The 16,207-nt window shown below is 38.9% G+C and overlaps 1 protein-coding gene across 2 annotated transcripts in view; it reads right to left on the minus strand.

Moving 5' to 3' along the window:
• The window catches only part of STX18 (syntaxin 18), a 70,275-nt gene that overhangs the window by 3,595 nt on the left and 50,473 nt on the right, over positions 1 to 16,207 (minus strand). For both annotated transcript variants that reach the window (XM_032984536.2, XM_032984537.2), the window contains 4 exons: positions 16,077 to 16,143; positions 12,959 to 13,074; positions 8,361 to 8,449; positions 545 to 603 (listed from right to left, as the gene is read on the minus strand). In XM_032984536.2, the coding sequence (XP_032840427.2) occupies positions 545 to 603; positions 8,361 to 8,449; positions 12,959 to 13,074; positions 16,077 to 16,143 (331 nt within the window). The remainder of the gene's footprint in view (positions 1 to 544; positions 604 to 8,360; positions 8,450 to 12,958; positions 13,075 to 16,076; positions 16,144 to 16,207) is intronic.

Raw genomic sequence — 16,207 nt, forward strand, 5'->3', positions numbered from 1 at the left:
AGCGAGAGCTTCACGCATCTGCCTTCTTTTAGCCAACGTCACAAAATCCACGGTGAACCTCAAGTAGTTAATTCTGACACATCTTTTTTACACGCTGCTTAGGAGGTGTGGAATTCACCTTGCCTGGTACTGAGGGTCCAGAAGTAAAGCTCTAGCCCGAGCTGGCCCCGCAGGCGTTCTGCGCAGCACACGGAGAGCCGAGGGCTCGGCCGCTCTGCCACAGCAACGCGGCTGCAACCTCCCCTCCTGCTGCCCAGCCCCGCAGCGAGCGGGAAAACTTGGCTTCTCAAAACTTAGAGAAGCAAGGCACAGCGTAAACCTTCCAAATTTAAGCAGGACTATTTCCGACGGTCCGCCTGTCACTCAGAGCCCTTCTTTACCCCGTGGGACAGCGCAGGGTGTGAGCTCCTGCAGCGGGTTCCCCGGGCGCGCCGGTGTCGCCCCCCCTTCGCGCCGCGGCCGTCCTGCTGCAAGTTCACTGGGGGCGGGCACGGGCTGGGGGAGCCGCGCGCACAGCGCTCTGCCAAGGAACAGGGAATCCTACCTCACTTCATCGGAGAGATTATTCATTTCACCAACGAGCCTCTGGTTCTCCTGTTCAAACTGGAAGAAGGAAATCGGGAGCTGACGCGCTTGGACTCGGGGAACTTTCTCCAACCCCCACCCCAGTCACCCAACTTTCACCCTTCCTTGCAATCTATCTGTATGGCTCAACTAAACAGGTCTTCAAGAATTACTAATGCTGACCTGAATGAACACCACAAATCTGCTTCTTTGTAACCAGTCACTGTAATGCCTGTCCTTTTCCTCCCATTAATGAAACAAACCCCCAAAACAACTGTTAAGATTTTGCTCAAGTTCCTTTGTAGTAAGGAAAAATATAATGAATGATATCTGTCCTTTTTTATTATTTTAGAAATTTGTGTAGGGAAAGCTTTCACGCTTGTAGAAAGCATGGGATTCTCTTCATGACATCTTTGCACTGTCCTTCACATTATTCACATACTGACCCTGGCATGAAGTTACCAGCTTTTAGATTTTGCTGCAATATGAAATACTTTGACATCTAGTACTTAATACTTTACAAATGAATTGGCTTTAGTTATTCCAGCAGACTTCTTCCATTTAAAGCTCATGAGAAAGCAATGAAACATTTAAATATACTTTTAGCACTATGTTTTTCAAAATAACAGCATAAATAGAAGACTTCATCCCGGAAAATAAGCTTTGACTTTCTAGATATACTTGCCTGTCAGATCATTGGGGATTCATGACAGAACAAGTGGTCACGCAGCAAGTACGATGACTCAGTTTGCAGAAACAATACCTGCCCAGCCAAAATACAGCTGAGGAAGGTATCCCATGCCCTAGGGCAGCTTGTTGGAAACCGCACCGTAAGGACTGTGTTTTAGAAAGGACTTTTTCAGACAGACTGAGCTGGGATTTTCCGGGTGCCTGCACGAGTTCCATCCTGCAGTCTGGCCGCCAGCTACAGCAGGTTCCAAGCCCGCGGGGGCCCGCAGAGTGCCTCGTGTTGGAAGGGTGACAAATCCCGTTCTGGGGGAGGGACGGGCAGTGGGGCAGCGTATTCAAGGTATTCTGCCGAATAACTCTGCGTGGCCAAAGCCCTGGTAACAGCTGGACCTTTGTGGTATGGACACAACTGACAAGCTCTTGGCAGTTGCCTCACAAAACTGGGAAAGACCTGGTCTACGTGGTTATATAGGAAGAGCACACAGGATATACATCTCTGCTGAAAACATGAGCTGCTACACACTTCTGACAAACCCGAGTGATACGGTCAACAGTGCAAATAACAAAAAACAGGATTCAGAATGCAAAGGATTTGACACGGGAGCTGTGGAAGACCCCAAGGCCTGTTCTAGTTCAGTTAATCTCCTGATTTTGAACTAGCCTACACAGCGCACTGGGATTTTGGCATAATTCAATCATGTTACAATTTCATTAGCAGGAAAAGCGCAGCAGTCCTCTCAGCCACCTTGCAAGGTCTTGTTATCCTTTCCAAGACAGAGTAGTGTGTTGTCAAAGATGAACACGCCAACAGAGCAGCACTACTTACAAGTCAGACTTGGTTTTCAGTCAGTGCTCTCTGAGCATATGCCCAATGCTTAAGCTTGCAAGGAAAGGAGCTGTTGCACAGAGAAGATACTAACTATCTGAAGCAATGATCAGCTTATGCAAAAAGCAAAAGAAGGAGGGAGAGGGAAAAAGTCTGAATTGCAGAGAATGGTAATAGGGAGGCTCATGTTACATCAGTGAAAGGCAAATGGGTGTTCTGCTTTTGAGCAGTGCTACTGAAATAGCTGAAAATGAAGCACTTAGCATTTCAAACTAGTTTAAACAACAACGCAGTTCATCATGAAGATGCAACATGAACATTAGTGACAATAATATAAGTTCATTTGACCCACATTTTCTTTTACAGAGCCAGCCTGTAGGAGTATGTAAATTTAACATTATTATACCACTACGTTTAGTGATGCTCTTTGGCTCACCACTGTGACCCCCACCCTGCCCCACTCATGCCACCAGCGTCTCTATCTCAGGTCTTTTAAGATCTTCCCTGTACAGCTTGGGCAACTCCTCATCGTGCATTGCTTCAGTTGCTGGTGTATGAAACCCCTGAAATGATCCCGAATGTTCCAGCTGAAACTTCTGCCACAACAAGCACTTTCATAATACACAGAGGAGGAATCCAATGTGTACAGTGAGCGTACACTAAGGGCGAAGTGAAGAAGATCTAGTGCAGCCACTGAGGAATTTGTCCTGCTCCCCTCTCCCCACACAGAGAGTCCTAAGCCAGTGCTGCTGCTTGTCTGATTCCATGGTATGACATTTTAGCTCACTCACCACTTCTTCCTCCAAACCCTTCTTGTAGTTAGTAAACTGAATCCCAGCACAGGACCAGATGATAGGGCTGGCTTAAGGGAGAGTGGAGAGCAGGAGCTGGGCAAGACTTCTTCCCTGCCACAGACCAACACAGAAAAGCGAGAAAGCAAGGAAGGCAAGCCACCCTGCACACCCTTCACTCCCTCCTCCTCACACGCCACGCCATCACCATTGCCCCCACCCCCACTTCGTGCTGTAACATTTTTCATCTTGCTTCATACCCATCAGGAGCTTGGAGAGGAAGTACCTGACTGGCAACAACAAATTAAATGTCAGCCTGCATGACTTAGGGGGAAATGGTACTGTGTTAAAAACCCGAGATTTGTAGGTTTAATTGGGCAGGAGTGAGTGTGAAGTGACAGGTATGTTTAAAGAAGGGTAACAGTGAATCTCATAGAAAAAGGTTTAGTCTTCTGACACAGGGAATTTCTATCATGAAGAATAATAAAATTATTTTAAAAATTTCTTTTAAAATACAAATTTATTTTTGTACTAGTGGTTCACTATCTACCTGATTGTCAAGAAGAGCTTTCTCTCCTTGGTTAAAGGACTCCAGAGAGTCCAAGATCACAGACAAGGAGGAGGGCTGTCAGGCACTGTCACCTTCACTGTGGGCTGGAGGCCTCAGGGAAGGAGCCCAGTCCCATGGGTCGAGGGGAAACAGAGAGGAACATACTGCACAGCTCACTGAAGTCCCACTGATTTCCACCCCAAAGATCCAATGGCTTTGTTAAATAAAAAAGTATCAGTGTTGCAATATATTGAAATGCCATTGTCACTGCTGTTTGCAGTATCTCCTTCTACAGAGCCAAGCATTTGTTAAAATATAATTGACTAATACAGTGATATTTACTTCACAGCAGCAGATGGTTAAAGGTTTTTCATCACTGTTCTCCCTGACAATCCCACCACTGCGTGTTTCTGGTTTTAGTGGAGTCGCCTCAGAACAAAGCCAAGGAACAGAGCAATGAGATGCAGCCACAAGATTTAGCACCGAGTCGACTGGTTGGTCCTTAAGCAACTAAATGGGGCCAGCAAGCTGGAATGGTTTTTCTGAATTCTGCAAGGATAAGTATTTCTGCACAAATATTCAACATTAGAAATTCCCTATTTTGCTGCCTTAGTAAAACCAATAACTAATTTAGAAGGCAAATTTTCAATAAAGCAGCAGTGAATTATTTTAATCCCTTACAAAATAGCCCAAATCCACTTGAGAAAGTATTCTTTAAAAAGTCCCTTTGATATTTAAAGCCCTCCACTGGCACAGATTGCCTTTTAAACTGCTAAATGATCTTTGTGGTTTGAAATCATGGCTGATGGACTGCTTGGTGCAGACAGCAGTAAGATATGCGAGAACAGTCAACTGAACAAAAGGTTAAAACGCAGAACACATCATATACGAGTGTCACAAGGGATTTACACAATGTGAACATAAACCAAACTAGTGATCAATGATTTAAGGCTTATTAAAGTAGCCTCTTTTATGACTGTGAAATATTCTGTTAGCAGAGTATGGCATAAAGTGCCAAGAGATGTCTAAAAATCTTAATGCAGAGAACAAACAATCACAGTTCTCTTTTGTTATTCCATGAGATAAGTCATTATATGTACTATACCTGAATTTAAGACAAAAACAGACAAACAAAGATAAAGTCAGGGAAAATTAGGTATTTTCACAACTTGAACAGCAGAGCCAGGTTTTTTCCCACTCAATGCAACCACAAGACATCTGCTCACAGTAACTATAAAAACCATTAATATACCTGTACTCAAGAGTTATAAATGGAAATTTATTGTGCAAATCATACAATAGCCTGCAACCATTTTGAACAATGTAAAGCTCTCTGCTGTGGGTAAAATACTGATAGAAATTGTTGCTGTAGCAGTATGATAGGGCTTTAATTTATTTTTTTAACCACAGGAAGGATCATGGAACCATGACTGAGACTTGTTAAGTATGATTTGACACAACACATTCCAATTTAAAACGAACACAGCAGTTTCTACACTGTAACATACCCTCCTCTGAGAAATGCTGGATTTTCTAAGTAACTTAAATGTAGTTGGTCCACTCTTCACAATTCAAATGTGAAAAACGTAAAAATTAACTTCTTTGCAACAGCAAACAGAATGCAGAGGAGAAATAATTAAATGTCCTTTTAGTGAATAAATTAAAGCTGTGACGTTTGTTACATGTTTGTAAAGACCCTTTGATTCCTGTGTTAAAGGCACAATGAAAAAAGCATTGCACGTTCAAATACTCAAAATATTTCCTAGTTACACCTATATTTACGCTTTCGACCCAAATGTACCTGAAAATCAGAATAATGGCTCCAGTGACTTTAAAATCTGTTAGGAATGAAATTACACAGTATCCAACTTCTAATAAACCAACTCTTAGCTGTAAGTTTCCTCAAAAATGCACTGGAAGAGCAGTTTTGCTGTGGAATAGTCACCACATACATCGTTAGCCTTTGTAAATTATCTCGTTACAGTGTTCATAAGACAACAAAGAAGAACCCCAAACCCTAAAAAAACAAACAAAAAAATCACCTGAGGTCCACAGAACAGAGCAATGGCCTGCTCAGCTCTGAGCATCAACATACTAGTGGCAACATTTACATGGGAAATCCTGCTGTGCACATGTCCGTATTACACAAATCTACAACTCCCTGTTTACGGTTTGACAACTCCGATAATACGCAGTCCAATCCAATGGTAAAAAAATTACCTGACAAGAAACGACCCTCACGGGGGGGGCATTAACTGTAACTAGAAAAACCAGCTTGCTTTTGACTTGACAACTGGTGAAGAAAGAAAAAAACGCCTGTATTAACACTGCCATGAATGCTGCCTCACTTTTATTTTAAATCATATTAAATGTAGACTCATTCCAAGGCAAAATGTGGAAGTAACTGATGCTTGCTAATTTTGAGGAGAGGTGGAAAGCGAGCCTGCACTTCTTCACAACAGTGCCAGCAGCACAGACTCGTAGTCAGCGTGAGAAGCTGAGACAGAGCCCTGACTGCTGGCGGCCGCATTGTCAGCCTGCAGCGAGGTCCAGCAGGGGAGAACAGCTCTGGGTGAGATCAGAACCACAGCAAGAGGCAACAGCAGATTCAGCCATCCAGCTCAGAACCAGATCTCTGCAAAACTTAGAATAAATTATAAGCAGAGAGGAGGCTGTTCTAGTGGTAGATCCCTTTGCATGCTTTTTTCAAGTCTCGTGTCCTAGTATCAGTACCAGAACACGAGTCCCCATAAAAAAAGTAAACGTAAAGTCACACATGGAAATTTAAGAATAAACTATGGTACAAAAGCAGTAACAATATTTCAGTGTATTACTATACACAGGAATTCAAAGTATGTTACTTTCATTTTGATACCATTTTGAACTGCTGCTTCTCTAAACAGATTAGCAAATTTGTCTTTCTTTTTCCATGGACCAGACTGATAAATTTAAAACTGAGCTCTGAAGTTTCCAGCACAAGTCATTTTTCTAGGCTTAATCATGGCACTGACCTCAAGGCACTGTTATATACTATACATTTTCTTGAAAACTATAGGCAGAACTGCTTAAGCTAAGAATAAGGACATATTATAGTCTGTCTGAGCTAAAGGTTTATTTAATTTGGAGCATCAGAGTTATCTGTGTACCCCTTTTCACAGGAAGTGCAACTCCTGAAAGCACAACAGACATCAATCAGTGTAAAACAACCAGTAAAAGTTTTAAAAATATATAATAATTTTTAAAAGGCATAGCACGGGAGAGCTCTGAACGGGTAAAGAATAATAGTGGATTTTTTAAAAAGTATCTGTTGGTTCTCCCCTAGGAAGAGCTGTCTGAACGCCTAATAAGAAGCAGTTTAGGACTAGAGATTTAGGAGTCTAGAAATCCTTCAAATCATTAAACTGTGAACACAGATTTTTCTCTTACTTAGGCCTGGAATCACTCCCCCTCACAACTCAATAAAGAGAACTTACTCCAGGGAAATTCAGATCCTCAGTGGGCAGAAAGTATCATTTTAATATGTTTATCTTTCTTCAGTCTTGGTAACAGAAATAGAACAAAACTCACAAACTTCAGCAACTCATCTAACCTCATCATGAGGTATCTACAGCCTTACTCTAAAAAGTATGAAGGGATTTAATGAAAGAGAAATGTATTTATTTCCAAAATACCATGGCAAGGGATGTAACATGTTTAACACTTAATTACAGTGTGAGGCCTACAAAATGCAATCCAACATTTAGTAGTCAGTTGTTAGTAAGCCTTGCCAGAGCCATCACCTCTGATGCTTGTTTCCTCCTGCTCCTCTGGAAACTTACAGCAAGGGGGGCTAATAATATTGTGCCTGAGCACAGAAGAATGAAAATATGTAAAGAATTCTCTTTAAAAGGAAAACAGAAAGCAGGAGTAACCCTTGAGATTTCAGACTGAATGCTCTCATACTGTTCTTGAGTGCAAGAGCAGCCCCTGAAGAACCTTGTCTCTTTGACAAACCATACCATAATTGTGTGCAACTCACTCATCTGATGGGATGAGTGATGCATATTGTGTTTGGGAACATCTCTAATCAGAGCCAAGGAAGCTTCACATATTCATGCTGCAGCAGTCCTTTGGCTTAGTAAAGCTCACCATTTTGAAAACTGCACATCTATTAGCTTAGTTATAAATCAGTTTTTCTTCTTTTTATATAAAACAAGGCAATGTGTGCTAATGTAGAGAGGCTTTCTTCAAATTTTGAACCATGTTCAAAGTTATAAACTTTAGGAATATCAAAAACTCTAGCAGATAGGCTCTCATCCACCATGCCTATGTCAGAAATTTTGTATATCAGTTCAACTGTAAGCAGAATTGGATGAAACAGTACATAAACGTGCTGATAACAGGGAAATGCAGAAAAGGTAAAATTAATGAGATTCTGTTGTGACAGAAAGCTTGTAGCTATTCCTTCTAGTAAACTAATCTGATTTTGATAGTCCAAAAAAATAAAAAGGAATAAAATGACGTATAACTTCATAGTTATACTTAAATAGTACATCTATTTAAGGTGTGTTCTAGAAATAGTCCAAGTAAAACATGGCCAAAACTTTATTCTTTCAGAAGTTTCATAATGCTTTTTCTGATGTTGCCTTGACTTCTACTGTTTCCTGACTAAAAATGTAAGTAGTAATTGTGATTTTCGAATCAATTTTAGTTTCAATTGTTGAAAAAATAGTTGTTACTAATTTCATGGGTCCATGTAAGTATTTTGTAGCAATTTTAAATATTAACTGCTACCAAAATAACCAGAAAGCTATGTGCAAAAGATGTATCTTTATGGCATTGTTCTGCATAAAATTAAAGTTGAAAAAGAATTTGGGTGAATCTGTACTTTTTCTTAAAACACATATTAATGCAGCGGAAAACATAATAAAACAGACAATAAGACACAAGATATACTTACCATTTGTATTTCTTCAGGTGACAGCTCATCCTCACCTTTTCCGTCCCCCCATAATCCAAGGTTACTTTGGGCATCAGGCAGATTCCTGTCTGTAAAAGAACCACCAAACACTTGAGACAGTGCAGGACACTGGAGAGTAAAGTGAAAATCATTTTTTCATCTATTTCAGAATGCTTATGAAATTGCTGTATCTCATTTGTCATTAACTGAGATTCACCCCGTATTTACGCCACAAAATCCCACCAATAACCTTTAAGTTCTAAACCGGGACAAAAGCTTATGCGTATGTTTAATTTTGTGAACTACAAGGAATTGCACCAATGTGTTGACATTGAAGGATGTAAAACAACTCACAATGCACCGAGACTTCTCAGGGCACAAAATACTGTAGCATTTAACAGAAGAAAACACACAATTTTCAAAATGACAGTCTATATGCACACCATCATCTTCCAATGAGACTTGACAGAACCACCACCAGCTCCTCACTCCAAAGAGTAAAAACAGAATCTCAAAGACATTTTGAGCAGAGTTCACAGGACAAACTCCATTTCCTCACACTGTTCTAACTGCGTATTACAGTGCAAATCCTCCTGCGCGCTGTGTCTTCCTGTGTGTAACAGGAACCTGATCAGATCCCACAAACTAACTCTTACACATCATAGCTGCCTCGTTGATTTCAATAGCACTTCCCCTTTGATTAAAGCTAATCATCTGCATAAATCTTAGCAGGAGTTGGGCATAAAAGATCTTGAACAGCTATTTCTGGGATATTCCCTTCTGGAAGATTTATTTTTAGGCTTAATTATATACTTCTGATTATAGACGGAGAAGTTAGAATGGGAAAGAAAAGAAACTATGCTACAGGAACCTACTGTTTCTGAAGCTGTTCTAACATCAGTGTTTAAAATCCTACCGATCAGACTGCACTCTTGCGAAGGCCTCTCTTCTCCCCACTGGCTGTGGCATTTTTACAAAACCCCAAAGAGAGATTCGCACCACCCCACACTGGCTCAAAGCTGAGTATTGCTTTGACTTATCAGATGCAGGCTGCAAATTAAAATACAGAAAGATTTAGTTTTTGCTTTTTCAAGATTTCAGCCTTCTTATTTATCCCGTCATTTTTTTTTCCCAGGCATTTATAAGCATTTTCATTCATTTTGTTATAACCTTCTCAACCTCATTTTTTTCAATTGCATAAGCAGCACTGATGCATCATCATTCAGATACTGACTTGTATTGGGAAGCCTCAGAAAGGGGTAGTCCTATTTATAAACAAATATATGAAAAGGATTATAAGTAGAAGTGTTCCCCCTTATCCTTCACTATAATATTTGTGAAAACTTTTGAAAAATAAGTATTATTTAAAGAGTATTGTTGTGTATCTCTCCTTTATAAATGTATACCTTACTTCCCAACAGCCAAACCAGGATGTAAAATCAATGACAATTTTACAAATGAGGGATGTGGATAAGGAATATAGTAAATATAAGGAAAAATAAAATAAAGTCTGTTCTTTCTTACAAGTTATAAGAAATAAAAACAAGAATGTCTTTCAGGATTGTTGAGAAGAGATTCAACTCTACGTTTTCCATGGGGTATCATCAATATTTCACATCTATTTCACAAAAACACAAAACTTATTTGTTTAAGCAATCAATGTATTTACATAATATCAAAATCAAAGTGAATTATTTACTAGATTCAAATAAGAGAATAGAATTAGTTTATACAGCCAAAAGAAAAAAAGACATATCCCTATTTTATCCCAGAGGAACCAATTACTTTCAGGCACTGTCATCACTGTTAAAAAAACAGCACCTGTATCCAATATGATTGCTAACAAGCAAACACATTTATAGTAAGAGGTAAGCAAGAAACACGTATCTGCCCAGGGTTCCTCCTGTCACTGTGGCATGTTTCTGGCTACTGGGAAAGCTGTTCCACAGCCTTCCTAGAGCTGACACTAAACGCTTTTCTACAATTCATCCAGCAAAAGCCAAACTACAGTTCTTTTGCAGAAAGTGAAGTAGTTAAGGCATGACGGAAATACAAAGTAATGATCAGATCCTCTCTGAAAGGAGACAGCTGCTAAGCTTGTGCACCAGTTCAAAAGCTACTCATTATTTACATTTATTTCCATAAACTAAATGTCAAATTTGTAATATGCAAATAAATACTGTCAGCACATAAAAGCAAGCTCCACAGAGACTATTTTCCTACCGTGAGGCACGTCCAGTACAATTCTAATGTAAACAGGTGCTTTGCCGCAAAACAAAAGTAAACACATTTTGCTTTGGTTTCTGCCAAAAAAAAACCAGACAAAACCCAAGTTGTGCTTCAGCACACCAAGCAGCACATTCAGCTGTTCATCATAACATTCAAATTAAGGACAGGACCACAAGCTGCTCTCAAAAGAACTATCTTCACAGCTGAGATATGTAACACAAGGGACCTGGGCACACTGATGATGGCTAATTCATAAACACAAGTGATCACCATTCTCTAAACCACCAACATCCTGAGGGTGAAATAGTTTATTTCTAAACACGACAATTTCTCCAGTTTCTTAAAAACTTGGAAAGTTACTTGAAAAAAAAAAATAAATCAAAGGCTGTAAGATTTAGACTGAGCTGTTTCCTAGTCATCTTGTTCATGCTATTTCCGTGCTTTTGACAATCCCCTACCAGCAAAGTCACAAGACTGATTCCTATAAGCAGCAGCAACCAACACTTACCCTTATGTGAGGAAGCACAGGCTGCGTGCATTTACAATCTGTTTCAGACAGATTTATTTTGATAAACAAGTTTCATAGTTTTCTCAAAGACTAGTCAGCAATCCCTCATAAGTACTCCATCAGCAGCACTTGTGACAGGACCCCTACTTTCTTATAAAAAATTAAAGTATAAACTAATCGAAGTGAAAACTGGAGTAATCAAAATTAACGTGCAACAAACAAAGCTTCAGTTCTGTTTATTGCAGTAGTTTGCTGTGTCCAAGGCAACCAAAGAACAGTGTTTTCCACAGTGTGGCACAGATTTTTTGGGCTAAAAATTGTAACATCACTATGTGGTGTGCACACTGTCAGAGACTGCCGAGATGTTCAGTAACAAGGAAAGAGCACAGGGCAGTGAAGATGCTACTACACTGCTGCTGCCTCTCTGCTGGCACTAGCTCACAGCTGTGGAACACTGATAATGTGTTAAGGTGAAACTCATCTAACCTCCGTGCCTGTGTGCTGCATCACTTAAGACATACTATAAGAACAACATAAGCACTAGAAATGACACATATTCAAAACCTTTACTTCTTATAATATACTCAGTGTTGGGGGAGGGGGGAGGACAGGAGAAAAAACATACTGATAGGGCTGCAGAAGTACAAACTGGTTAGGAAGATAAGCCATGCTGTATCAGAAAATAAAACCATTTACACACTGTGAGGTAATTCAGTATTAGAGTCTTCAACCAGAAATGGAGTACCCACTTCACATGAATACACCCTTTTTACGGCCCTAAGGTCACCAACCAGAGGAATTTTACTCTTTTAATAAAAATCACTAAAGAAACAATAACTGATTATTGGAATAATTTGGCCATCCAGTGTATTTCTTCTGTCTTAATGAGGTATTATCCCAATGTAACGTCACATTTCTTACGGTTTCTGTTTCTCACAGAAAAAACCCCACAAACTTCATGCTGTAAATCACAGGATACCTTGGACTCCTCTAGACAGCACAACCAGGAGAACTCAAGCCAGAGAAAGCAACTCCAGAATCACAGAAACAAGATTTCTCTTTGGGTAGGAAACCTGAAATTATCTGCATAGTGGTGGTACTCCAAAAGGCACTTGGCAACAAAGTCCAGGCAGCGTACATGTCCCAGGACAAACTGAAATGGCTAAGAGAAGGGACTTACATCCCCCTGGCCTCAGAAGCATGCCACCAAGGAATGGGAACCAACGTTCCCAAGTCCTGTTAAGAACAGTGTCAGCTGAAATGACTCTGGGGTCAGACATACTGCTCTGGACTTCTGGCTGTCTCCTGCACAATGGAAGATGAGATGCAATCCTTCCAGCAGGGAAACTCAGTGCCGTGGAGAAGAACGTCCCCAAAACTACTGGATCTGCCCATCCAGTAACCTCCTCTCTATGAGCATATTCTACCTTTGAATTCCAACTGTAGAAGTGTCCAACTCCAGGTCAGGTCTCTGTGCTTAAAAACTAGAAAATGTTCCCAGAAAATCATTGAGCTACTTTCCAATTCCTTGCGATCAGTGGAAAAATCAGACAGATCTCAGAAGGTAAGTAGTTGGATATTGATAAAAATAGATAAAAAGGAAAGAGTTCACAGACTTTGAGAGGATGAGGAATCTAGCAAGGCATAAGACTTTTAGCTGGTTGGAAAAAGCATGCCAAAAAGTCTAAGATTTTTCTTCCGCAGTCTCACAGTGTGCTTCAAAAAAGCCTGGTCAACTCAGAAAAGATGAAAATAGAAAAGGTGCGAGTCACAGGAACAGGTCCCTGTAATGTGAAGGAAGTACTATTGACCAGACAGGCCTTGCCACAAAGAGTAAAATATAACTACGTTTTATTCTTACCTTTGCTTTCCTCGGCAGAAAGCTTTTCTTCAGAATCATCTAAAGGATTCTGTGAGGATTTTTCATGGGAAAGGGGTGCTCTGGACACATTGCTCTGCTCAGGTTCGAGTCTGGACCTAGAAGCACAAGATCCAATAATTTAACATATGAAATTCTCTAAAATGAGAACAATTACATATTATTAAATTTGACATTAACTCTTGCAAACTTCACAGTAAAGATTTCCCAGTCAAGACACAAAAGGTACTTAGTAACTTTCACTGAAATGTTATTACAAAAGCACAAAAAGCACAAATAGTATTCCTGAACACAACACATTACATGTTCAGAGTTGAGGAGAATTTTGAAGGCTATAGCATAAAAACACAGACACTTTATTAAACTTCCTTTCAAAACTCCAGTGTATTAAAACACATATATTTTCCAAAAACCAAAACAAACAACATTTTGAAACACTGTGGTCACACTGGAAGTTCTTTTTAATAGCAGTAGCCAACACCATTACTTTTTTTTTCCAAGTAATAATTACAATTTTACTTTATATTACCAATTATCATAAAGGAAAAGTAAGAAAATACAACAGAATTAGCTTTTTCCTGAAACAAGTAATTTTATTTAAGTAGCTTTAAAGAATACTTTAATTAGGATGAAAGCGATTCTTACCTTGTCTACCAAAAGACACTACAGACCATTTAGAAGCAAGGAAACAAAAAAAAGTATGCAGTGGACAGATATATACTACATCTAAGTCTCTGCTATGTAATTTTAACAAAAAAGCAATGCAAAACATGAGAAGCATATTCAGTGACTATATATTAAGTACTTGTCAAATATGTTGACTGTGACAGCAAAAAAAGTTTAAAATTAGTGGCAACACATGTTTTCCAGTAAACTTCTGTGGATTATTGCTGTCTACAATTAATTTTGTAACTGCTACATAGCAGACAGTTAAATGCTTAGCAGTTATGTTGTTAGAGAAGCTAAAGAACAAAAAACCAAAAAGCAATGGGCTGGATCACCTGCTGCGACACCTTAATCACATCCTCCCCTCAAATATAATCAACAGTTAATCTCATTACGATCTACAATCTTCCTCTGCTGCTTAACAGAAGGTGTTGCATTCTGTGTTCCTTTCCTTCTTTGTATTGTGTCTAAATTCTAACCCATAATTAGAAAATTCTGAGAAAAATAGAATATAATGCATTAGTCATCACTGAGTGACTACGTCATTTAAACAAGAAAAAACAGTAACAAAGAACCTTTCTTAGCTCTAAAAACTCTGCAAGTACTGGGCTTTTGGGCATTTTACAAAAAAGAACTCATCTCTCTTCTCCCTCTCAAGTCCCAAATTTGCCTAATAACGAGGAAAAAAAGACTTACCTGGATGTCCATCCAGTTCAAATAATAGTTCTGATATTAATAAAACACCAATTCCCCAGCTAATAAAAGTAGCATCTTGATTTGAATAATTGCATACATAATTCAAAAGATACTCTAATGGAAAAATCAGTTTAAAACTGAAATGAAATATAATTTTGAATACCAATAAACAGAAAAACGGAAAATCACAACCAAGTACCTTTACAGGAAAAGCTGCTTATGTTTCTAGTTCTCAACTTTTCATTCTGGGGAACTAGTCCTATGTAACTGGCAGAACTTTTTAATCAAAAAATAGGAGTTAATACGTAAAAGCAACTTATGTAAGAAAATTGTAACACTCAGGCAATTTGTTTAAGAGCTTAGGATGTTTATCAATACATGATGAAGTATATTTCTACTGCAAACCATTCAGTATTGTCGGATACACACATATTTAAGTTGACTAAATTGCAGGAAAGAAGATCTGCATTAGGATTAATTCACTTTAAAAGAAATGTATTCCTTTATTGTTTGCTGCCCTTAACTTTGCACAGTATGCTAATGTACAAAGTTCTCAATTAAAAATGACCAAAATGCCTGGGATGCACTAATTAAAGAATGTCTATTTCTTTTAAGTGATGGAACATGTTCTTTTTAGCACATACAATGTCTGCTGAAATCCTCGGAGAAATTACTGATCAACTAGTTGAAGGCCTATGAAAAAAGATTATTTTTCTTCAAGTCATCATAAAGATTGGTTTATGCTCTGTGATTTAAATTGAATTTTAATTTAAATGACAATTTAGCCATTACATCGCACGCACACGGACCCCACCCGCTCAACATCTGTTTTCTAGTTCTTACATCCATAAAAAGAGGCAAAGAGGTATTCTCCAATATTACATAAAAGGACTGCATATTCTGGGTTATTTTTTAATGCTTTATTGCTCTTTAAGTGGTATTCTAACTTCTGAAATAGCTTTTTAATTGCTCCATGTTTAACATACATCAAATTGATTTGTTTTCTCTGTGAGGCATCTGAGAAAACTTGAACCTCGGATTTCACACAGAAACAATAATATAAGAGTACAACAAACAGAAGAGCTGGTATTTGTTAGCCCATTCTATAGTTGCAGAAACAATGCTATCTTCTATGAAATTCTTTAGTGTGAAAAATACTGATAAGGTTATGCATTTTTATACACAAAAAATATCACAGTTTGTTTCTGTATGCTTTTTTTCTGAAAAGAATACCTATGCCTTACTTTTCTCTCATTATTTCCTACCAAATTTCAAAACTGGTTTGGGGTGTTTAGTTTACTTGGGTTTGGCTTATACTACTATTTATGTCTCAGTAGGATATATTTGAGTGAATCTTAATTGTGCTTAATCGTGCTGAATCACTCTGAATAAAATATACTTATGGACTTTTGAAAACATCTCTAGTTTCAATGTAAACAGCTGATCGAGCCAAACACCAAACTGATAAAGCAGCATCAAGGCTTGAAAAACCACTCAACAATTTAGTTATTGATGTGTATGGTACAACACTATATGGGCATTCTGACATTTACAGACTTAACTTCACATGCCAGAAGTGTGAGAGCACCCTGGAATGCACTTGCTGACAGCCGAAGTTGCTCATCCAACTACAGAGTCCCATTAAAATAATCTTCCTAGAATCTAAACATGAATAACAGTTTTGCTGAATGTCCTACAAACAAAAGGCACAGTTAAACTATTTTTTGACACTACTCACAGTCTCTTCTTATCTATCACTCGCTTAACTCGGATGGCTCTTTGTTCAGAATACAGCTTACACACTCCTGTTCAGGACAGCAGTAAACAAAATGTCAGTTTAGAAGAGCATGATTTCTTTCACGGAAAATA

Source organism: Tyto alba, unplaced genomic scaffold (assembly GCF_018691265.1).
Source record: "Tyto alba isolate M040663 unplaced genomic scaffold, T.alba_DEE_v4.0 Super-Scaffold_6, whole genome shotgun sequence".
Classification (NCBI taxonomy): domain Eukaryota; kingdom Metazoa; phylum Chordata; class Aves; order Strigiformes; family Tytonidae; genus Tyto; species Tyto alba.